We start from the raw sequence: 25,126 nt of genomic DNA, 5'->3' as shown, positions 1-25,126 counted from the left end.
ATCAGAGAATTCTCATGGGGGAATACTTTTCCATATTATGTCCTAGTCTCCCAGAAATTTTTCTGAAAAGATGCATACTTGATTGCAGGAGTGTATTGGAGAGAGAAAGAGATTCTGTGTGTGTGTGTGTGTGTGTGTGTGTGTGTGTGTGTTTATACACTGAATTGAAAATCAGGAACACATTTAACCCTGTTTTAGAATCTTTTAAATCTAATGTAATTTGTTGGTGGATCTTCATTGACTACATTAGTAGATTGGCTGATTTAAAGGAGAATCTACCAGTTCTTGGACTATATGCTTTCTGAGGAATTCTTTCACCTACCCTGTCGCTCTACATTGGGGGACTGTCTGCTACACACCGGTTGCATTTCGGGGGCTCTTCGTCAGCTGGCTCTGGGGTGGCTTGACAACTGCAAGCAGTGCTCTTAGCCAGGACTGCAGAAGGATCTCACACCCTGGCCTTCAGTGACATCACTTCTTTCCTTTGCCCCTCCAACCCGGACGTGACAGTGGCTTCCCATGTCATCATTCTTGGCTTCTCTGTCTGCTCCTTCCGCCCATGTCACCACTGTGTGATTAATTTCACTCTATTTTAAGTACTCAAGGTGGTTATGGTTTCTGGCTAGAGCCTGAGTGATACCCAATAGGGGTCTCTCAAGGCTGACTTCAACTGTTTCCAACCAGAATGTTGGAAGAAAAATGAACAGGATTAGAAATGGAGCCTTCAAAAAGGGAAGCCCATTCTGTAACAAAGGGGTTGAATTAAGTTTTGGATTCCCTGCATCACTGGTTCTGGGGGAACGCACGGGAGCACATGGATGGACTATGCTTGAGAGGTCAGCAGGTGACATAATCCTGTGAGCTGAAGCCATCACTGTCCCTGAGAGCAGGAAAGCTTCAAGAGTGGCGGTGTCTGAAGGGAAGTCCCCAGAAAGTGGAACCAGCTGGTAGTACAAAAAGATAGATGTTCCTCCTCTTGGTCCTCATGCTGTTCCAAGATTAAAATGAGCAGAGGCTCCACGGTTACACTCTTAGCTTCCCCAGGGGTCCAAACCTTTCTTTTTTCAGCCATTCTTATGAAGACAGCAATACATTTTCCCCACCTGCTGAAAAATTTCTAGCTATAGCCCCCAAAGCCTTAACAAAAACGTGAGAATTGGGGGGTGATTTTGAGACAGGCTACTGCAAAAGAGACGGTCCTGTACCCTACCTGAGCATCGGCCTAGCCCTCAGGCAGACACTGGTTTGGGGGTGGTGATTTATATCCCCTGGAAGATGGGCTTGGTGCATCCAATTTTCTTTTTAGCTCTATGCTTCAGAGCATGTCCAGCTGCCTGCTGTGGTTTCCGCATATCTATCGCTAGGTTGACTGAGAAACACCTGCTGCTCAGGTCTGACTAATCTATTTCTCTAGGACCAGAATCCCTGAATTATTTTTGTATTGTGGTAAAACACACGTAACATGAAGTTTACGATCTTAACCATTTTTAAGTGTACAGTTCACTGGTATTAAGTATATTCACATTGTTGTGAAAACAGGCCTCCAGAACTTTTTCATCTTGTCCAACTAAAACCCTATGCTCATTAAATAAGAACTTTTCATTACTCCTTTCCCTGGACCCTGACAATCACCATTTTACTTTCTGTTTTTATTAAATTTGACTACTTTTGATACCTCATATAAGGATAAGTATGTAGCATTTGTCTTTTTGTAACAGGCTTTTCCCTGGGGTGATGCCCTCGAACTTCATTTATATTGTAGCATGTGCCAGGATTTTCTTTTCTTTTTTTAAGGCTGAATAGTATTCCATTGTATGTATACAGTACATTTTGTTTATACATTTATCCATGGACATTGAGTCACTTTCCCCTCTTGGGTGTCATGAATAGTGCTGCTATGAAATGTGTAGACAGACATAGCTTTCAGATCCTGCTTTCAGTTCTTTTTCATATATACCCTGAAGTGGGTCCGGAGTTATTTTTTATTCCTCCCTTTTTTCTAAGAGTTTAAACCTCAGGTTTCATAATCAGAAAGTACCACCCCCCCAACACACACTGCCATGCATGTATGTTGGCGAACTACATATACACTTTTAAGTTGATTTTTCAATGTTTTGAACAGCATATTCTTTGTGGTTATTAGTATTTGTTTAATTTTTTAAAAATATTCACTGCTTAAAGTGCATTTTCTGTTTGCAGGATTATGTATTAACCTGGACTGGGCTGCCGGAAGCCTCCTTTTTCTTATTCTCCATTGTGTGCAGTATTTCTCCTTACATCGCCATGGGCAGCGTCAGCGATCACAACGTAAGAGGAGGGGAAGGAAAAACAACTTCAGGGAGCTCAATAATTTTGTTTTAAATGCTATTTGTTCAAAACATTATCCTGTGAGAAAAACATTTAAGTATATGTTTAATTTAGATAATGTAATTAAGCATTATTTCTAGCAAGTCAGAAATTTACTTCTAAAAACACAAAATACTCATGTTGGGGGTAGGGGTGGGTGAGTGATGGTTTAAGAGAGTGTAAGGGGGGTAAATAGTAATAGAAAAATATAATAAAAATGAAATCACAAAATACTTTATTTCAAAATTAAGGGGGAAAATACAATAATTTTATAGGGATCCAAGTTAATCTAAACATTCATAAGGGAATATTATAAAACTTTTGACTATCTTGTTTCTTCTCTACAAAGAAGAAATCATAGATATTAAACAAGACAAGATTTAAGACTTGAATCTGCTTTCTACTGTGGGGAATACAATTTTATGTTGTATTTGTATTTGGTTATGTCCATTATCCAAGTCAAACAGGTAAATGAGATTTAGGTGAGTCATCCTTCACAATTCTGAGCCGGTAACTCTCCTAAAGCATATTTACATAATGGAGATTTGATTATCCTGTGGACCACAAAATGATACTTCTTTTGAAGGGGATGCATTCCTTGATCATTATTAAATCTGCTTTTCTATTTATTATGCATAAGTTAAAGTGGTGTTGTGAATCAAATCTATAAAGTAAAATAATACCCATTTTCAAAATGGTCACCTTACTGAAATTAGCTAATTTCCATTAAAGAGTGTATGCATAATTAAAATTATTAGAAAATTTAAAAGTATTTGATCAGATTGCATTTAACATGTCTCCCAATGTGTTTTGGATCTGGATGTTAATTGCATCCTGTGTTTTTTCATCAGAAAAAAGTTAAGTCCCAGCTATGGATTTCAGGCCTCTACCCTTCTGCCTACTGGTGTGGGCAGGCCCTGGTGGACATCAGCCTCTTCGCTTTTATTCTTTTTATAATGTATTTAGTTTTCTACGTATCATACATCGCACCAATTTTTATCACAAGTCGAATTGTGTTTGGTTTGGTAAGTAACACGCTATATAGAGATTGTCTTATCAGGTAATTCATGATAAATGTTAACATTTGATATTTTATATAATTAAGACATTTTCAGTTTTATTTGTCCTAAATTAAAACAAACAAAAAAAGAACATGTAAAATGCATGTTAGATAAAATCTTTTAAAATATTTATAATTTAAATTTTCCCTCAATATTTCATTTTTTGACTTTGGTATTGTTTCTCTTATCTTTAGGTTGTAATTACGTTTGGTTATGCATCCTCTCTCATCTTTTTGACATATGTTATATCATTTATTTTTCGCAAGAGGAGAAAAAATAGTGGCCTTTGGTCATTTTGCTTCTATATTGTAAGTATATATGAAAACATACAAATAGAGAGAAAGTTCTATTTTAAACTTTAAGTGTAATAGTAAATATATTCACTTTTGCCCTGAGCAAAGAGAAATTATACCATAGAAAGAAGAAAAAATGTAATGTGTTGCTGATTCAATAATGTTCCTGAAGAATTCATGTACAACCCTTTGACTAGAGTTTATGGAGTACCTTACAGGCAACCTGGAGCTCCAAGTGCTACCGTTGAGTCTATGAATCCTTCAGCACACAGGGCTTCCTGGCAACACTAGAACAAAAATTGACCTGGTAACATTTGACAAGTACAATCCATTTCTACAAGCATTAAGAAAGTGTCTTTTAAACTCATATGCTAACAGTTCTAGAAATTAGAGATGTTTCTATACCTATGGCAGTACACTTATTCATAAGTATGAATGAAAGATGACTGAAGGTCCAGGATTACTGAAGACTTGGATAGAGATAACTACCAAGACTCTGGCTACCCAGAGTGCCTGATCCCAGCAGTTCAGGTGCATTTTAGCTGATATTCTCACCTGGTAGTTGAATGTCTGACTTGCAAACCCAGCTCCCAACTCTTGGAGTTGAAGTCCTGAAACCACAAGAGGAACCCAACCAGAGGCCATTGGCTAAGAAAATACATCTGACTGCACCCACTCTCTTTTATAAGAAGTTAACCTTAGACTGCCCTGGTCAGCAGGTAGCTGTTGACTTATCCCTTCTCAGTGGACAGTATTCTGATTTGGCTTCTCCAGACTGTATTTCTTGGTATTCAGCAGGTCATATCTATAACTACCCCACTTACCATCATCAGAACAACCCAATACAAGTTGAGAAGTTACAGAAAGACGTAGAGAAATACCTCACTTGGAAGACTGGCTTTGAGGCTGTCATGACGATCTGGTATACCAAAAGTCTTCCGTTCATCCTTTGCATGGGAACTTTAGTTCAGTCAACTTATTATCGCCTGTGATCAATGTAAACCCAGGTGTTGTGTAGGCAGTAGAAGAGAGTCTAGCTAATAGTTGATTTCAGTCAGCACTCTGGTATATGTCCAGCAAAGGTTAACAAAGATTTTGTGTCCATACCTTGTATTTTCCAGTAGTTTCAACTCTGAATGAAGTCTTTTTCAGAGCTGATGTTCAAGCAATGTCAGGGTTATTTGCCAATATGACTGTTGACAGGTCTGTTACTGCCAGCCTAATGGAGGCTAGGCCTATCCCGGTGAGTTCTCGCATAGACACTCATTGAGCTTCTTTTCCTTCAGTCCTAAATAATCAGCAGCCTAAGGTCATGGCTCCCTTTTCTTTGTCTTTCCCATTCTTGTGTTGGTTCTCCTTAAATAGAAGCCATTCCAGACTGGGACAAAAAAGAAGTCTACATGAATGTACTTCTGCTTTGTGTCAAGTGAAAAATTAGCCCCTGGTTGACCTTGTACTCACAATATCTTGTGATTTGGTTTGTATAGATTTGACAATATCTCAGATACTGTCTCAGGGGAGTGTTGGCATCAATGGCAGAACCATACCTCAGCCTCTTCTCCTTCAGCTTTCAGTGGGAAAGCAGAGCAAGGATGGAGCTCTTCTCATGGGCGCAGGTTCTGGAGCGAGGCTTGGGGCTGGACAAAAATGTCCAGATTCCAGGAATTCGAAGTGCACAATTCTACAGAACATGACTTACCTTCCAGAACTTGAAACACCACAGTCTTCAGGAACAATAGCTTTCATCTCTTGGCTTAGAGAATAGAGGCCATTTCCCCTAATATTTTATATGTATAATGAAGCGTGGAAGTCTAATGAGGGCAAATGTCCCTCAATATGTGGTAGATGGCAGAATGGAACCTGCATTGTTATATAATGAGTTCCTCTTGCATAATTCCTCATTATGCAAGAGCATAAATGAGCAAATGAAGAAATATGACTTTGTTATTTCTAGGGAAAGTCATGATAATGCAGAACACTTTTTCCATTAGGTTTGTGGACAAATGAGATAATAAGATGTTTTCACTGTGGTGGAACAAGCTATAGCAAATAAAGGACCACAGCAGAGAATCAAACATGTGACTCTGAAACACTATTTTTCAAATCAAAATATACTCATATGTATGTGAATGAATGCTATTTTTCCTTTGCTGTCAATATTTTTTAATTATTATGTATTAAAATAAGACAGTATTGCAGAGGCAAAGTAAATTTTTTAAAATAAAATTGTTCAAAATTTTAAAAAATTGCATCAGTGTTATATATAGTATAGTACACGTTTATAATTTCTGATTTTTTCTTTTTTGTTTCATATTTGTCTATTTAGTGTACTTGTCTACTATTCAATTGTTATACTGTTGTAAGAAGCTATATATTTATGGAATATTGGGATGTCAGATTTGAAAAAACATCCTCATTTTTTAGAGTGAGAATAATTAACTTATTTAAGGTCACACGGAAACTACTGACAGACCCAGGAACAAAACTGAGGTCTCAGACCTTATGTCATCCCTCATCTCAAAAAATATGAGAGATAGTAGCATGATTGACAATACTGATGTAAAGTTGTGTTGATCCATATCTTGACTTTAGTGGGCAAAATTATATATCTTCACAGAGACTCAAGCAGTTGGCAATATCTTTATGCCTGCTAAAAAGAACTTACAATTTCATTCAAAATATGTATTGAGGAAAAATACTATGATAATTGATCTTTCATCATGCAGTTGGTATAAGTTTAAACCATGCTAATCTTAGAACTGAGGTTATATTTTATTACTCACAGGATTATATACAAAAATATATCACTTGTTGACAGTCAGTGCGGTTGTCCTTTTGTCATCTTAGGTATACTTGGAAGGACAGTATAGGCAATGTCTCCTCATCATTGAGTGAAGCCACAGACAACAGTTAATTTGTTTCCAAAGTCCAGTGGACTCCTGTACCCCCAAGGGTGTGGCACTTCATGGGTATCTTAGGCCCTTGTCTAATAAGGAAGCACTCTCTCAGCCCATATTTCAACCCAGTGGTGAGCATATAGTAACATATCTTAGCATAGTCGGCCATGGAGTATTTCCTTTGGTGCATTTTGACATCTTCACTTGTTCCAGTGGGTGAAAAGGAAGAAGAGAAAGAGTCACAAAAGTATAAACTTGGAGGCCTAGTAGAATAAGTGGAGTCAGCTAAATGGACTAAAGGACTCAGTTATCAAAAAGAAGGAGATAGGGAAAAAACAAAATTGTGATGTCATGGAAGCTAAAAGAAGAGAAATATGTAAACAGAGACAATTGTGCAATATCTTTGCAGAGAGGTTGTGGAGGTTGTAAAATGAGAGAAGTCTTTTCTATTTGCCATCTAAAATGCTTTTTGTGCTCTTCCTGAACACTTGATGATATTATTTGTTTTTCCCCAGTTGTTTTTCATATGTCAATTACATGTTGCCCCAAAACCTTAAATTCACTTACTGGCAATACAACATTCCTTTTTATGTAACAGTTCCTCAAAACAGTATAGTTTTTAATGTAAAGGCTTAGCAATCACACCTGCCCAGAGTTTTGAATTCCAGTGTTGTCGCTCACTAACTTTGTTGTCTTGAGGATGTTATTTAATGTCTCTGGACCCTAGATTTCCCATATATAAAGGGAGGGATAATATGCATAATTACATTATAGAGTTGTGAGGATTAAAGTACACAATGCACACCAAATTCTTAATGCCTAGCATTTGTGTAATATGCAATGAATTAAGTAGTTATGATTCTTTCTAGTTTTAGTACAATTAATACATTAGTAAGACCCAGCAATGGTTCAATAAAGTGCTCAAAACATACTTATTGACTGTTAAACTGATTCTTAAAACAGAAAAATAAATTATTTTCAACTCCACCCCAACATTTACCAGTAATCTAAAAGAACATGAGTCCCTTACAATCAAAATGCACAATCTCAGAAAAATCATTTATTTGGAATGGGCACTTTATGGAGCAGCTATGACAATTAGAAAATTTCAGTCCAGGTGAGAGGCAATATGGATTTTTTTATAAGGTCAAATATACAGGGTCCAGCAGAAGTAACGCCTACTTGAGTGTGGTTAGTAGGGTAATAATGTGGGTGTAATCATTTATAGTTTTAATTTGAACATTTCACCTAAAATGTCATGTGGTGTGCTTGAGTATGATATTGTTCTGTTATAGAATTACATGATTAAGATTTTGTAATTAAAATTTAATTACCAATAATTAAATTAATTACCAGTCATTAAAAAGGGGTGTTATTTGTGCCATTCACTGCATTCTCATTATCAAAAGCTTATCCTTTCCCTTTTGTTTCTGAAAGGGGTTTATCTGCATATAGGAAAATTATGATATATAGGACAAGAACACCTACATCTTAAATGTTTCCTCAAATATCAATGGACTGAATATGTTTGACATGCAATATATTTCAACTTGCCTTGTAGATCTCAGCCAACTTGTCAGAAATCCTTATGTTCAGAGATGAATCCTTATCTTCTTCAGTCTTGGGTATGATATTTATTCCCTCATTTGTCTTGGATGGATTTATTGTTTTTGTAACAGAGGTAAGGAATATTATCAACTGTGTCACTCATTTTAAATATGCAACCTATTAAAATGCTTTGCCCAAATCTACAAAGACAGAAAGAGGGCTACAACTCTTCTGGGGCTGGGGAAGGAATGGGGAGGGACGGGAAATACATATGACGGAAATGTTCTTAACTTAAGTTGTGGTGTTGCTCTCACAACTCTAAATTTACTAAAAATCCTTGAATGGCACACTTAAAATAGGTGAATTTTATGGTGTGAAAATTTAGCCTCAAAAAGCTATTAAAAAAGAAAACTTTGCCATATACACTTTGCAAAACAGAAGTTTATTCAAAACTAATGCTAGGTGGAAAAATGTTACCTATTTTAATGGGTAGCCATTACCCATTGTGAGGAATACACTCAGGTACAATGTAATTCATTCATTCAGAATATATGTTAATCACTACTCTATGTTAGGCACTGTGCCAGTAATTGGGGGTATCTGATGGATAAGATAGTACAGTCCTACCTTTCAAGGAGCTTAGTGGAGACAAAGACCAACCTCAAAGTAGTCAATGCAAAACACTTAATGGTTGCAAAAGAGAAGGGCAGAGTTTCAAGCACAGCTACTCTGCTCTGGAGAGTCAGAGAATTCTTCTAATGAGAATCAATGTTTAAACACAGTCCTAAAGAGTAAAAATCAGTGGTGTCAGAGAGTGAGGCAGTAGGTAAGCATGTTCTGTAGAGGGAAGCAAAGGCATTGAAGCAGGAAAGGCCAGGAAGCATTAAATACACTGAATGTGATTCAAACAGAAAGAAATGTACAATGAGATGAGCAGAAGAGCTAAGTCAGGGAGATACTTTTGGGGACACGGAATCATCCTGAATGAAGCGGCTTTAAACAAAGTAGAGAGGGCTTCCCCAATTTGTGTAAAAACATTTCCGTTGGCTGAGCAAAGTCTGGAATTCTGAATTGAAAATTGATTCCTTTGTGTAAAGCATTTTTCTCCTAAAATAGAAGTAGACCTGCAAAGTGAAATACATTACTCTAGATCTGTCACACATTATTTAGGGCTAATGAGTTACTTGTTGAATGCATTAATTCATTGCATTGATGAATTCATTGCATTGATGAAAAGAGAATCACACAATGGGACTCATTATTGTGGTGCAAACAATCATCATTGGGGTGGGAAGGGACGCTGAAAAGGCTGGTGATGGCTCTTTAGCACAAATATTCTTGACCCCTACAATTTATCATGATGAGGGCACCTCTCTCTGTTATGCTTTCAGTTGCCTTTCAGCAAAATTAAACCAAAATATTAAAGAAAAAAAGAGGAATTGAAAAAGATAAACATTGAGAGACATTCAGAGTTGAGTACGGGGTCCCCTCACATCTCAGAAGAGAATTGCTTGTCACCAGAGTACATAGGGGACTCAAGCTTAAGAAAGTATTCAATATGTGAAATTCCATATCATTTAAATGGAAATTGTAAAGCTGATGAATTTTCATTTAGCTTTTTTTTTTTGTCTTTGCAGAGAACCTTTGATGAAAGAGAAAGTGGAAACTTACATTATGTTCTGAGTGGAGTTGATCTTCTAGTATGCCTAATAGTAAGAAGGTTTTTCTGACTCACCACCTACTTTTTTGGGGGGGGAGACAGTTTTCATCTACTATAATAACTATTTGATCTTGGCTAGAAGTGTGTCAACTTTAAAGCTGTTTTAATCTTAGAATAAGCAATTGCATTCTAACATGATTCTAAATCCTAGAGTTACTTTTTATGTCCACAAATGGATGGTATAAATCCAGAATTCAATATATTATACTTACTGTTTATTTATTCTGTATACATCCCCCTCCAAATTTGAGAGAGCTTGTCAAAAATACATGTCAAATATGCCCTGGCCAGGTGGCTCAGCTGGTTGGAGCATCATCCTCTACATCAAAAGATTATGAGTTTGATTCCCAGTCAGGGCACATTCCTAGGCTGAGGGCTCAATCCTTGGCTGCAATGTGTATGGGAGGCAAATGATCAATATTTTTCTCTTACATCACTGTTTCTCTCTCCCTTCCTCTCTCTCTCTAAAAATCAATAAAAACTATCCTCAGGTGAGGATTTAAAAACATAGAGATGAAATGTAACTTAAATCCTCTGAATTAGAGATAAAAAAGCAAAAGTTTAATAATAAAAATGAAAAGGAAAAATGTGATGATGTTGGTATATTTAGACTGAAGAAAGCTGCTGTCTTTGAATATAATGCATCAGTGCTTTTTTAGGCATAGGAGAAAATGCAGACGGAAAAAAATAAACTCCTGCCCTCGTGGAGTTTATTTTCTGGTAAAAGAAGACAGGTAATAAACTAAATAAATAATGCATACCATATCAGACGGGTGGTCAGGAAAGGGCTGGCTGAGAAATAAAGATCAGAGAGAGGCAGGAAGCAAGCTGTAGAGAGAGCTTGGGGAAGAACATTCCAACAAGAGTCACCCTGGCTTGTTTCAGGGTGAGGCAGGAGATCTGTCTGGTAGCAGAATAACCAAAGAGGAGAGTGGTCTGAGAGAAGGTCACAGAAGTACTGGGATGACATCTGGGTGGATAGAGGAGGTTACACAGAGTATTCTCAGTCACTCTAAGGATTTTGACTTGACTTTGCATAACTGTGAAGTCCTTGGTGAGTTTCCAGCAAACTGCTGTGATAGGACACGTTTCAAAAGAGGAGCTCTAGTGGCTGTGCCGAGAATAGGTGTTTGGAACAGGGGAGAAGAGGGAGACTAGGTAGAAAGTTGTTGTAATATTATTGGATTTCTTTTTTGTTTTTTTTAAATAATGAGAAATGATAACGACCTGGGCCTGGGTGGGGGTAGCACAAACCCAGGTGAGAAGTAGTTGGGTTCTGGGTAATTCTGAGGGCAAAACAGGATTTGCTGGCAGATTGAATGTGGATTGAATGTTTTGAGAAGAAAGGAGTGAGGCCCCACTAAGCCAGACTGTCACTGTGTAGCTGGACTTCTCTAATTTGTAAGACAATCCACAGCAATTTTACCTGAAGACAAAAGGCCACCAATTTCATTCAAATGTTGAAATAATATTTATAAACGAAATGCCTAAATATAACTGTTTTTCTTTGCTCCTAGCCTTACTTTCAGGCTTTGATATTCATTTTTGTTCTAAGATGCCTGGAAATAAAGTGTGGGCAGAAAATAATGCAAAAGGATCCTGTTTTCAGGTCGGGTAAAGCTTCATTTCCTACTTAATATTGTATTTCAATGATCCTAGATAGTGGTTGTATTATCAACCTGCTGATGCAGATTTTTCTTTACAATGCAAACAGCATGCTGGTTTTCATGACAGTCAGTGAGTGGATTGCTGGTTTACTGCTGAGAGACAGGGTTTCCAGGCAGAGTTCTGACACTAACCAGCTGAGGGAAGCCTTCAGTGCTTCAAAGATTTAATGAACGCTCCCGCGTACCATTCTGCGATTCGAGACGATTGCACATCCCTGAACAAAAGAGATGAGGTGGAATTGCCTGAGCAACATAGTTCCAAAAGCTTCATGAGCCGGGGAGACTCCAGAAAGGGTGAACCGAAGAGATATTTGGGCAAATGCTGGGTTGATTAGACAGGCTTGTAGTAAACAGAGAACATGTAGGTGACCTGATATTTAAAGAAGCAGTAATGCCCGCCAGCACATTGGAACAGTATCAAGGATACTAACTAAAAGAATGGGAACCATGATGAAAAAGGGACTCTGGCTGCCAGGGTGGGAATTTGGGGCATTGGCAGCAGCAGTTTGAAAGAAAGGGGCAATCGTAAAATCCCTGGGGGACTGATTTTTGACCCATCTTTGACAACTCGGAAGATCCCATGGCATTCATTTCATTTTCTCTACAGAATTTACCCCAAGCGAAGAGAGGCGCAACCAAATCCAGAGGAACCTGTCGATGAAGATGAAGACGTTCAAGCAGAAAGAAGAAGAACAGCAACCGCCCTGACCACTTCAGACTCAGAGGAGGTAGAAAACCAAGTGACAAAGTGCATGTTAATGGAACTATCGGAGAACTATCAATAATAGAGGTTGTGATATGATGCTTTTTGTTTTGAAAATTTGGCATTTGGTGCATTTTCATAATTTTTAAATATGCAGGTACTTCTTTGGAGCATCCTGGGAGCTCTAAAGAAGCACACGAAGCCTAATGGCTCTATTTTCCTTTAGAGAAAAAATGGACTTTGATAATTAGAGCAATAATTTCAAAACCAGAAATTTCAGGAGTTGAGAAATTTATGTGAGTGAAATTTGTTATAAAATCCTAAATAGAGATTAACATTTTAAGGGTTATTTTTTTCTTCAGTTTAGATGTTGTGATATTCCCATGAGTTAGATACTTCTGTTCTGGGAAGGCAACGAGCCAGCTTTTATGAAATTATGCTGTTTTGCTCCACTCATTTAGAAGCAAGAAATGTTAGTGAGTGCACGTTACATTTGAAACAAGCAATAGGATTACCCTCAACTCAAAATATGATTTGGTTCATGACATAAGGCATGAAGGACTCCAGTAGGGAGAACATAGGAACATAAAGTCTCTGAAGTTTAAGAGGAAAATCAATTGTCATCTATTCCAGAAACCTGTCATAATCGCAAGCTGTCTACACAAAAAATATGCAGGCCCGAAGAAAAATTGCTTTTCTAAAAGGAAGAAGAAAGTAGCAGCAAGAAATATCTCCTTCTGTGTTAGAAAAGGTTTGGAAGAACCACTTTTTTATTCATCATTATTTTTAGAAATACTCACTGAACATCTGTGTCATAGACACCATGATAGCTGCTGAAGCATTCATTCGCTCATTCATTTAACATATAGTTTTTTAGTGTTTCAGGGACTGTTCTGGGTTTTGAAAATACAATTATGAAGTAAATAGGCAAGTTCCTGTCCACATGGATTTTACACCCTAAGAGGGGTCGATAAACAAAAGTAACTTACCAAGAAAAGTATCAAAGATCACATAGGCAAGGTCTATGTGGAATATTCGGATATCTGAAATGACCTGTGTGACCTGGGGCTGCTTTCACTTAGGGCCAGGGAAGGCCTTCCTTGAGCAGTAACATGCAAGCCGCCATCTGGGTGATGAGATGTCTGCTCCGTCAGCATGAAGAGATAAGACCACCCCAGGCAGAGGACACAGCGAGGGCAGGGCCGCGCACATGGGGATGCCTGTGAGAGGCTAGTGGCTGCACCTGCAGGTGGAAGGGGTGCAGCTGTGTGAAAAGCAGCAGAGTTCAGATTCTATGCTAAGTTACTGGAATGCTCTGGGAGGGCTTTAAGACAGCATTTTGTCACAATTTATGTTTTGAAAAAAAATACACTCTGGCTATTGCTTATTTACAAATTTGGGTTGTGGGCAAGTGAAGAGACTTTTATACCAGTTCGGACGAAAGGTGGCTTGAACACAGGCTGTGGAATCTGGGAAGCAGACAATGCCGCCGGCTTCCCAAGTTGAGGAATCACTTATCCATGCAGTCAGCACATCGGCCGTCTGCTGCAGAAAACAATCGGGGCCCTTTTTTTTGCTAAAAAAAGTAAAAAAAAAAAAAAAAGAGAAAAGAAAGACAGACAGATGTATTAACATCAAATTCATAAGCTTTTCACCAATATTTTGTATAATTATAGGAGCAAAAGGTTATGTTTTAGTTGACTGCATATGTGTTATAAATTTCAAAATGGTACTGAGGGGTTATTAAATAAGATTATTGAAGTCCATGCGTTCTTTTTCCTTTTGGCTCAATATATCCACCCCCTTGTGGGTGGAGGGAGTACAAGGGGACTAATTGTAACGGAAAAAAAATACAGTAAAATAAAAAATTAAAAAATAAGGTTATTGAAGAAACAGCTTTATGTTAATCAATATCTCACTTCCAGTATTGATAATTAGTGATTCTCTTTCAGGTGAAATATTGGGACTGCTAGGACCCAATGGCGCTGGTAAAAGTTCGTCTATTAGAATGATATCTGGGGTCACGGAGCCAACGGCAGGAAAGGTAGTGAAAACTGAAGGAACAGGTTCCATTTTCCAAAGGGACCTTTCATGATAAATATATATTATATCTTTGTATGGCTTTGTTCTGTCACTTAAAAAGTTTTTAATAATAAATATATAAAATAATTTCTATAACATTTCTGTGATGCTCAAAAAACCCCCAGATATTTAATAGCTAGATTCCAGTTTCTTGAGTTATTGTGTGATTGAAGAAAAGGCTACATGTATTTCTAAAACCAATTTCCTGTCGTAGGTGGAACTGAGAGCGTGTAGTTCAGCTTTGGGCCATCGGGGAGATGGCACGGTCAAGTTCTTGGGGTACTGCCCTCAGGAGAACGCGCTGTGGCCCAACCTGACCGTGAGGGAACACCTGGACGTGTTTGCGGCGGTGAAAGGGCTCAGGAAAGCGGACGCCACCGTCGCCATCACACGGTACAGAGAGGTCGCGTGGTTTCTTTGTGTTGAGAGGCACGGGGACCATACATTGATGATTAATTCATTAGCAGAGACTAGGGAGTAGAAATGACACCGCTTTTTCAGAGAGTGTCAGGGGTAAAGCAGGAATCAAGGACAAGAGCTGTGTTTGACACGTGAATGAATTATCCTATGTTTCAGTTCCAAATTCAGAGTTCAACTTACTCTTTAAAACTTCTTACGAGATGAAAAATCGTTCATGTTCCATAATAAACTGTTGTCTCCCCCTGCTCATTAGCGTTACAGCTTTGAGAATGACAGCGCCCAGCATCCCTCCAAAGCTGCCCTTCTTCCGTGTGATGGCATTTTCCCCCAAATCCTCTCTCCACCTGACATTCTCTTCCTGTTTCCCCTCAGATTGGTGGATACTTTCAAACTGCAGAAACTGCTGAATGTCCCAGTGCAGAAATTAACGGCAGGAGCCACTAGAAAGGTATGCGTGGTGTGTGATGATGTTCAGAGGGTGGGGCGGGGTGGTGGCAGCCACTAGGGGTGTTTCTCTGCGTTTCAGTTGGGTTTTGTGCTGAGCATCCTGGGAAATTCACCTATCCTGCTTCTGGATGAACCATCTACAGGCATGGATCCTATAGAACAGCAGGAAATGTGGTGAGAATTACCCCCCTCCGAGCCAGAAGTACAAACCTGGTATAAAAGATGCATTTTTAAACTGACCTTAGAAAATCAAATCCACCGGTTCCCAGTTTAGTGAAGATAATCCATGTTATTAGGAAAACAAATATTTAACAAACGGATTCTCTACTGTTGTATCATACTCAAGTGGTATTTACAGTTTTAAAAAAATCAAAACAAAAAACTCTAAGGACTTTGTTAGAGTTTTAGGCATTGCAATTTGGAGTGTATTTTAATCTTGTCTTTTAATTATTGAGATGTCTACAACTGTTTTCTTAGAAACTATCAAATTAGTGACATAATTTCCCCGTTTCTTTTCCCCCCACTTTTACCTGACCTGTCAAATTTATATAACTTTTCTTAGTTTTTAAATTCTTTTTAGTTTCCTATCTAAGGTTTTCCATTTGGACTAATAAAATTTTCCAGTCCAGTTTCATATTTGTGACTGTTCAACTTTTAAAAAGAACTTTGTCATGGAAATTTTATACATTTGCAGAGAGAATCATTTATGAACCCATTATACACACCACCCAATTTCAACAGTTACCCACAGAAGGTCAATGTTTCTTCACCTATACCTCCTTCCACTTTCTTTTCCCACTCTCCAGTTATTTTGAAGCAAGTACTCGGTTTCATGCCCTTTATTTCTAAGTATTTCAGTTAGTTTCTAAAAAAGATATGGAGTTTTTTTTTTAACTTAACCAGAATACCATTATCACCCCCAAAAATATTTAAAGCTTTTCTTTATGCTATAAAAACCCTAGGTAGTAGTCACATTTCCCTGTTTTTTTTTTAATTAGCATCTAAATATGATTCATTAACTGTATTTTGCCTATAAAACTTCCCCTTCATCTCTTTCTCTCCCATGCTCTTTTTTTAATGGTGTTGGTTTCTTGGGCTTTCTTCAGGCAGATGATCCAGACAGCCATTAAAAACACACAGAAGGGGGCCCTCCTGGCCACTCATTACCTGGCCGAGGCCCAGGCCATTTGTGACCGCATCGCCATCATGATGTCCGGAAGGTTGAGGTGGGTGTCATTCCATAGCTTTCACTTAACCCCCAAAATGAGATTCCCGAGAAAAGGGGACAGTCACCATGAGCAGCTGGAGTTCTTTTCAACCCCCTCAAAAACGCCCTTTCCTTTCCATTTGAAATTTAAAACTAACGTAAAAAAAATGTCAGGAGCAGTGTTTATTCCAGTATGTTTTCCTTCTTGCCCGTAGATGCATTGGCTCCATCCAACACCTGAAAAGCAAACTTTGCAAGGATTACATTCTAGAACTAAAAGTGAAGGAAACTTCTCAAGAGACTTTGGTCCACACTGAGATTCTGAAGCTTTTCCCACAGGCTTCACGGCAGGAAAGGTGAAAGAGCTTTTGATTTTGGAGAAACCTGTTGGCTTCACCCACTGGATGGTTCCTTTTCTGCTCTGTGCAACTTCAGGGTGATTTGGTTTCATAGGGAAAGCTAGGGACCTCGATTAAAAACTGACTTGTTGAGTCTTCCAGATTATGAGATTTGGGAGCTACCCAGGAAGCGGTGTCCCCCAAGGAAGCCTGGGAACACAGATTCCTGGGTCTCCTCTGCCATCTGAGGCGGATCCCCTTCTCTGGAGGAGGCTTGGAAAAATTGGGGCAAAGGAATTCCTGGGGACTCAGACCCACACAGGACTGCAGGCAGGCCCGTGACCCTTCTCAGCCCTCCCTGTAAATATTTATAATTTAAAAGACATAACTATTTTGGGTGAATCCTCTTTATAGGGAACAAATAGCAACTGAGATAATTAAAGAATCTTCCCTTAGTGGACTTTTCATGCCTCAAAATGGAGAATAGAAAGGGGTGTGTGTGTGTGTGTGTGTGTGTGTGTGTGTGTGTGTGTGTGTGTATGTGTGTTTTATTGATGAGGTGGGAAGGAGGTGGAGCAGAAACTGAATTTGAAAGTCCTTGGACAGATAAGCACTCCAAAGAAGCAAAACATAACAGCTATTTCCATTTTAGCACAGTAAATATAACGGAATTATCTGAGGCACATGCCAGGTCACGGAAGAATTCCAGACATCTGGTGTCACAAATCTGAGAAACAGGTTTGATATAGGTGGGAAGATCATGAAGGGCAGGGCCGGAGGAGAAGCTTCTGGGATGAAGAAGGCCAGTCCTGGAGGTCTGGGCAGCTACGGGGCTTCCTGGGAGCATCAGACTTCTGTTTGGGAGGGAACTGAGAATGGGACAAGAGGTCACACAGCCAGAAGCAGCATGTGGACACATGGTGCCAAAAATAAGTCCTGGCTCTTCTCTCCTCAGCGGCCAGGGGCATCTTTACTTAAAGCCTTTGGAATCCCTCCACTATCATGTCCCTCTCTCCCAACCTCATATCTCTCTTTCTTTAGCTTTCTGGTGACAAGGATCCAATATTAAGTTGAGAATAATTCCAGCCTCATTTGCACTGACTAATTCGGAATTAGTTCAGAATATCTGTGTTCAACAAGAAAAAGGTTTGCATAAACTGAGCACAGGTATAATTATGCTGGACCATTTCTGGGAGAAATATCTCTCACAACCAGCTACCAAACCCATTTTAAGAAACATTCATTGATAAATTGTTTTATTTATTTCATATGGGAGCTTTGTTAACTTGCATTATTTTCATTTCAAAAAGGAAATTGATGATAATATAAATATTTATTTGAATGGTCATTTTTCCCCTTAAAACTCAAGGTCAAGTATGACATTTTCCCATTCCCAGGTATTCCTCCTTCTTGGCCTATAAACTGCCCGTGGCGGATGTTTACCCTCTATCTCAGGCCTTTTGCAAATTAGAAGCAGGTAAGAATGACTATTTTTAAAATAACTTTTGAAGAATTAATTCAGACTTAGATAATAATTTAATGAGATAATTATGTAATGCATTTTAAAAAATAGGCCCTGTAGGGTATGACTTTAAGAATCCTAATAGTACCTAATGATAAGATTTACCCCAATTTTGGTTAATCCAAGTCTCTGGAAAGGGGTTTCTTTCCAGTGTATATGGAAGCTGCAGAAAACACATAGTCACACTTGACTAGTTTTCATGTGGCTTCATGACATTAGCCTCCGAAAGCCGTTTAGTCCAGACCGTGTTGCTTGCACGTACACAATCCATTCCCACCAAGTGTCCTGAATTACTATACTATTCCCTTCCTCCTCTTACATATGTCTCCTTTCTGCTTTTCTCCCATAGTTGATTCCCTTGCTTTATATTTCACCAATAAAATAAAGGCAACAGAAAACTCCCCCTGTCTGCGCTGCATTTTCTGTCTTCCCGTTAGAGAGGAGTGAGCAATCTGTGTCTTCAGCTAAGGCATTGTGCGTAACTCTTCTTGCCACTTGAAATTGTCTGTTTTCTCTCTTCATCATCATTTTTCCACTTTTTGCTGTATCATCTCTGAAAACGAACCATGGTGGAATTTCTGAGCACAGCATAGTGGCAAAGAGCTCCACCTCTAGCACCAGGATCCCTGGGTTCCTGTCTCAGTACTGCTGCTTACTTGTTAGGAGACACAGGACAAGGATGCATAATACCCGCGTGTCTGGCTGGCCTGTTTCTAAAATGAGAGAGGGTATTGCTGCCCTCTTGACAGGGTTGTTAAGAGGATCAAATGAGCTCATTGGTAAAGAGCCTAGAACAGAGCCTGGCTCGTGGGCGGTGCTTGACATAATATAAATCTCTGACTTGCTCCACCCACTCTAGGCACCCTGACTTCTTAGTTCTTCCTAATTGCTGCCAGACACGTATAGTCCTGCACTTGCTAATCCTTCTTTCTAGAATTCTACTTCCTAAATATCCAGGCTGCTTCCTCATTTCTTTCAGTTTTCTGCCTAATTATTACCTTGTTACTATGGCCTTTCCTAACCATTATGTAAAAAGAGTGAACACCACTTCCCATTTCCTTTACTTGATTTATTTTTTTTCTCCATAGTAGCAATTATTTACTTTATTATATGTAGAAATTAATATATTATTATATATTGCTTATTTAATTAATGCCCATATTTCTCTTACTAGACTATAAATTGCACAAACGCAGGGGTTTTTGTTTTCACCTGTTTTATTTACAGCTCTATCCCTGGTGCCTAAGGTTGGTTCACACACAGAGAAGATTCTCAATGTATAAGTGGTGTGCTGTAAACACATGAATATGTAAATCTGGTGGCCCCTCTCTTGGAGATTTGCTGGTGGGGAAGCCCAGCAGAGAGCTGGTACAGCATATGAACTTGCTGAAGCAAAACTCCATGGAAATATTAGGCCCTTTTAAAGGCAATAGAATGGGCTTCAAATCTTCTTCATGTGTAAGAATCTATCAGTCAATTATGTGTTTCCTCAAGGAACTTATATATCTCCCAAAGACACATAGACTAAGTAATGAAATGCATATTATCAAAAGTAATGTGAGAAAATTTTAATATCAAGATCAACTCAATGCGTATTTATATTCTGTCTGAGTTTTCATTATTTCATTCTGTCACCACACATTTGTTTCTTCAACTCTATGTTACATTTATATGAATGATTTGTATTTTTATTTTGTATGACTATAATAAAATTATTGGAAATAAATTATAAGTGTCTACTGCCAGTTTCTTTTTTTTTTCAGTGAAACACAATTTTAGCCTGGAAGAATACAGCCTCTCTCAGTGCACACTGGAAAGGGTGAGTCAGCTTTGATGATTCTGTATTGTTGTTCCTGTTTGTTTGGAAGACAACAACTTGCTAACTCTTTTTCCTCCTTGTTTCTTTCTTTTTTAGGGAATATTAGAGCTTTCTAAGGAGAAGGACGTGGGAAATTTTGACGAAGAGGTTGATACAACCATGCGATGGAAACTCCTTTCTCACTCAGACGACCCGTGAAATTTGAAGCCTAATCAGTCCTTGTTAATGTCATATAAGCTTACGTTATATGTAATAATTTGCGATTTGTATAATTTAAAAAATTGTTAACATCAACATTAGGTGTCTTTTGTATATTTAGTTAACAAATGAATACATTTTAAAATTATTCTTGCCCTCAAATTTAGGGATGGTAGAAAATCTGTGATAAAAGCAATACAAAGTATTAAAGAGGTTATAGGAAGAGCCAGGCACTGGGTGTTGAGAAAATAAAACCACCAACTTAGAATCTTTTGAAGCATGACTTTTCTGAAATAATGACATTTACTAAAAATTCTCTTGCTGAAATATGTGAGGGATATAGTCAATAGCCAGAGGTGCTGTGATTGCTACAGGCCAGGTTGTGATAATATCAAGTTTCCGAGTTTGTTTTAATATCCAAGTAGGACCTAAGAGCCTTCCTCTAAAAAATTTCGAGAAATCGTTTTAAAATTAGCAGGGCCAGGAGACCCTTAGCTCACAAATGAACAAGCCCCTGAATTAGAAAAGCAGTTCAACTACACTCTTTGAAAATAATGGGAATCACAGCAGCATTTGTTCAGATTTTTAAAATTTTTGAATAACATAGATTCTTATGATTCTGGGGAGTGCTGATTTCCCTCTTCACCTTATCAGTAGTTTTCTGTGTATTTTCTGCTATTTTAAAATAATTTTTAACCTATATAAGTGTATACTCATGTGTGTATATCTACACACAGTCACAAACATGCCTGTCTTTAGTATTACTCAACTTAAAAAAAAATTTGGGTCAGCTTTACATATTTCTTCCTTAAACAACAGCACATTCATTTTGAATATTGCCAGAAAAATTTTTGAAAACCAAGCAGTATTCCTGCTGCTTTTTTTTTTTTGGCGATATGTTATGTAACTTTAAGAAAATTGTTATGCCCACTGAAGAAAATTTGTATAATGGGGAAAAACATAGAAAGTTGGATAAGAGAATCACTACAATATCTCCATACAAAAAAAAAACAACGATGATTTTCTTCTTTCTTTAGTGCACTCTTTATATGTTAGAATCATTATAGTACATATAATTTCCTAATTTGGGATATATGCATATTTGCTAATATAACATTGAAATTATTTTAATTTACTTTTTAACTTATGGTGAGGTTGAAGCTTCATATGTTTGCATTTTATTTTGTGTTAATTATTTGTATTCTTTTTCCATTTCTTTTTGTGCTTTAATCTTTTTCTCATCTGTTTTATAAGCTTTTAATGTAATTAAATATTTTATCTGTATATTTTTACATATATTATATCGAGCATTTATTTATAAATCTATGATAAATGAGCTATAGTTTATTGTTTATTTAGGAGCCTTTAGTGTCATATAAAAGTAAATTCATATTATAGTGAAAGTTGAATTTATTTAAATTATTTCTAAAACTCAGTCAATAAATTCACCTGTCTTGCTCAAATGTGTAACATCACAACACATATAACCATTTCACATGACAATCTAATGAAATCTTTGCTTGTATTCTTTATAAATTATAAATTTTATTAACTATTATAGAAATAAGTTTACAAAGTACTTAATAATGAATACCAGATATAGTATGAATGTTTTAAAATATTAAACTGGGCATAGTTTGCTAAAACTAACATAGTGTGGTTATTTTTGAGGCTATTAACTTGGGTGTTTGTTTTTTTTATTTTGTCCTAAGCAGGTGAGTGGATACAAAAAGAGGAGGTGAGGATAAAACAAAAGAAGAGATTTTTAAAAAAGAAAAGAAAAAAGTTACACCATCTCTAACTCTAGTATAGACAGATATTGTGCTAGTTCTGTTCTCTATTTTCCTTAATAGCCCTCTATACAAGGCCGGCCACTGGGAACTGCATCACCAATTTCTGCTCTGATGGACGGCTTCCAGTTGGAACTGTCCAGTCCAATAGGAAGTAGCAACAAGAAATGTAAGGTCAGAAGAAGGGAGAGGTCAGAATATTTCTTCCCTTGTGTCTGTTTTGGTACCAGGTCTCTATCAGCTGGCGTTAACCTTCCAACCCCGTAGGCTTTGCCCTCCTCCACTTACACCCACCTGCTCCTGGCCTCTTAATACTGAGGGTCCACACTCAGCCTCCAGCAATTTATCAAAATTACATTAGAGTATTTGTTCCTACCAATTAATGGTTCTATTGACTTCTGCTCCAGGTAAGCTGATCTTAGCTTTGGTTCTCTGTGGTCATTTATGTAAAAGAATTTTATGTAAAAGAATATACAAATATATATCTATCTATCCCTGGTTCATTACACAGAGCTTCTAAAACCCTTGTAATTTTCTGAGAAATAGGAGCATCTGACCACAGAGTTCCTAAATCTCTTGGAATTTCCTGGGTGGTAGGAACATCTTTTGTTCTAATGAGAGAATTTTGGTGGGCTCTGAATCAGGGCTGGTCACCAGGAAACCAAGCCACGATTAGAAACTTGGTACTTTTAGCCTCACCTCCCATTTTCTGGAGATGGGAGAGGGTTTGAACATTGAGTGAATAATCCATCATGTCTACCTAATGCATCCTCCATAAAAACCCCAATGTATTGGATTCACAGAACTTCTGCACCAGTGAACACATTCATGTGCTGGGAAGGTGGTGCCCCCTAACTCCACGGGGACAAAAGCTTTTATGTTTGGGACCCTCTGAACCACATCCTATGTATCTCTTCATCTGATTATTCCTCTGAATCCTTTATCATATCCTTTATTATATAATAAACCAAGGCCATATGCACGTGTGTAGATAAAATGGCTGGATTAATGTCAAAGGGAAGAGAATTTTCTGAGTCATCTTCTATGATTTGAAACGTGTTGGCGAAGTCTTGATGGCCACTAAGTTTAGATTGGGAGGACATAGAGATGCAAAGGCTGATGGGATTAAGATGATAGTTTATATGAAAATTGGGATTTTTGAACAAACTTATATGAGGTGGTCAGCTCTCCTTTACCTGGATGTATATTCAGGATGGATATTATGTCCAACTAGAGATTGCTTCCCCTACCTAATACTGTAAGCAGAAGGCAAGAAATCTTCCTTTGGGCCAGTCTTAATTTGTCATACTAAATGGGAACCAACAGGACTGCCCAAACACATGCAGGTAGTTAACTTAAAATGACATAGAATATAGCAGGTCCTCAATTAACATAGTTTTGTGCCATGTTGTTTTTGTTATAAAGTTGATCAAATGCTATAGGAACTTAACTCTTGTTTATATCAATTCACCTATGGTAAAACAGGTGTCATTAGAGTCAGTTCCCTTAAAGTCCCAGAACTTACTAACAACTTACTATTTCGAGGACTTACTGTACCTGGTAGGCAAAAAGATTACTGCTTTAATTAGTGACATGTTAAAAGCTGAAGTGCTGAGTGCTGGTACCAATGAATTCTCTGTACAGTGAACTTTTGTAGCCTAAGAAAAAAGCTGGTAGCTGACGGAGACTAACAATAGACTGTTGAGGCTTAAAGTTGGACCATGCAATGCCTCAGTGCTCCCGGACATGGCTTCAGCCATACCAAAAAAAAAAAAAAAAAAAAAAAACCCACAAAAACCCACAGGCTAAAGGAGACTGATACTCAGTTACTGTTTTTCAAACACTTTCTATTCCATCTTGGAAAAGGGCCAACTGTAGTTCACGTTGACATAGGAAAGATCCCAATTTAAGTTTGCTGTGTTGTCACAGACAACTGTCATAATTTGTTCAGAAGGGATTTGGATTTGATGATGGTCTCCAGTATAATAATAATGCGCCATATTGGTGACGTTATGGTAACACTGGAAACTGAAGAGCAGGCTAGGACTGATGTGAATGCAGCAGTGACTAAATAACCAACTGAAGCTGGATGATAAATCCAGCAAAGCTCTTAAAACCTGCCCTATTAGTAAAATTCCTAGGAATAACCTGGACAGGAACCTCCTTGGCTATTCAACAAGCAACCAAATATATACATCTGTTGCAACCAACCCCTGGGACCAAATGAGAAGCTCAGCCTTTGGTTAGTTTCTTTCAATTTTGGGGAACGCATGTTCCACATCTGGGAATATTGCCAGCTTCCGTACCTAAGAGTACCAGAAAGAAAGCCTTATTTGAGTGGAGGCCCGAACAAAAGCAGGCCATGCATGAATTACAAAAACAGTAGGTCTTGCAACACCTCTGGACTCTGGTGATTCCAGGTTTCTTGGTTGTGCTTTGCCTTGAAACCTCAGTCTCTGATGGGTCCAAGAAACATCATCAATTTTCAGTGTGCTTAGCTTTTTCTTGTTGTTGGGAAGGGAAGGATGACTGCCAAGCTGTTTACGTGTAATAGGTAAAGGAACTGAATTTTAAGTATTGTTCCTTTCAAATGAGTTTAAATTTAAATACTCACTTGGGACTAGTGGCTACCATATTGGACAGTGCATTTTTAAAGTTAATCAGTATTTCTATCCTCATCCTGAACTTCAAGATTTCTAGGGGACGTAGGTCTGATCATGCCTGTTTATTCTCCCATGTAAGTGCTGTTTGATACTTGAGTTCCCACACTATGTCTAACATCTCCCCATACACAAATCGGTCATGTCATCATTACTTTGCCTGGTCAATATTCATTAAGTTTACCTTAGTTCCCAACATCTGACTAGTGTTTTTTGGTTCAATTTCATTGTTCTAGGAGGATAACTCTTTCAGAGTTATTTCTGAAAGAGAAATCCTGTATTTTACTCGAAACTGTGACTATTTAATCCTTACACATGAATAGTATTTTAACTGGTTTATCAATCAGCCTTTGACAAGCCACTCCCAAATTTACTGGCTTAAATCAGCAATCACTTTGGCTTTGTTTT

The 25,126-nt window shown here is 37.9% G+C and overlaps 1 protein-coding gene and 1 pseudogene across 1 annotated transcript in view; both read left to right on the top strand.

Annotated features, from left to right (window-relative positions):
* Nucleotides 1–21,304, top strand: part of LOC129070243 (ATP-binding cassette sub-family A member 6-like) — a 52,718-nt gene extending 31,414 nt beyond the window's left edge. The window contains exons 24-40 of the mRNA XM_054573099.1: nt 2,200–2,307; nt 3,198–3,371; nt 3,602–3,715; nt 8,159–8,278; nt 9,783–9,857; nt 11,383–11,474; nt 12,140–12,260; nt 12,869–12,986; nt 14,188–14,279; nt 14,532–14,710; nt 15,110–15,185; nt 15,264–15,358; nt 16,291–16,410; nt 16,607–16,747; nt 18,127–18,206; nt 20,015–20,070; nt 20,167–21,304. Coding sequence (XP_054429074.1) covers nt 2,200–2,307; nt 3,198–3,371; nt 3,602–3,715; nt 8,159–8,278; nt 9,783–9,857; nt 11,383–11,474; nt 12,140–12,260; nt 12,869–12,986; nt 14,188–14,279; nt 14,532–14,710; nt 15,110–15,185; nt 15,264–15,358; nt 16,291–16,410; nt 16,607–16,747; nt 18,127–18,206; nt 20,015–20,070; nt 20,167–20,268 — 1,863 coding nt within the window. The 3' untranslated portion in view covers nt 20,269–21,304. The remainder of the gene's footprint in view (nt 1–2,199; nt 2,308–3,197; nt 3,372–3,601; nt 3,716–8,158; nt 8,279–9,782; nt 9,858–11,382; nt 11,475–12,139; nt 12,261–12,868; nt 12,987–14,187; nt 14,280–14,531; nt 14,711–15,109; nt 15,186–15,263; nt 15,359–16,290; nt 16,411–16,606; nt 16,748–18,126; nt 18,207–20,014; nt 20,071–20,166) is intronic.
* Nucleotides 3,863–5,691, top strand: LOC129070167 (protein transport protein Sec24A-like; annotated as a pseudogene).
* Nucleotides 21,305–25,126: the final 3,822 nt, after the last annotated feature.

The sequence above is a fragment of the Pteronotus mesoamericanus genome, unplaced genomic scaffold, assembly GCF_021234165.1.
Source record: "Pteronotus mesoamericanus isolate MK-2021 breed Mesoamerican mustached bat unplaced genomic scaffold, CSHL_Meso_final contig_246, whole genome shotgun sequence".
In the NCBI taxonomy this organism is placed as follows: Eukaryota; Metazoa; Chordata; class Mammalia; order Chiroptera; family Mormoopidae; genus Pteronotus; species Pteronotus mesoamericanus.
The sequence above is the reverse complement of the archived record's forward strand: the minus strand, read 5'-3'. Positions and strand labels throughout refer to the sequence as shown.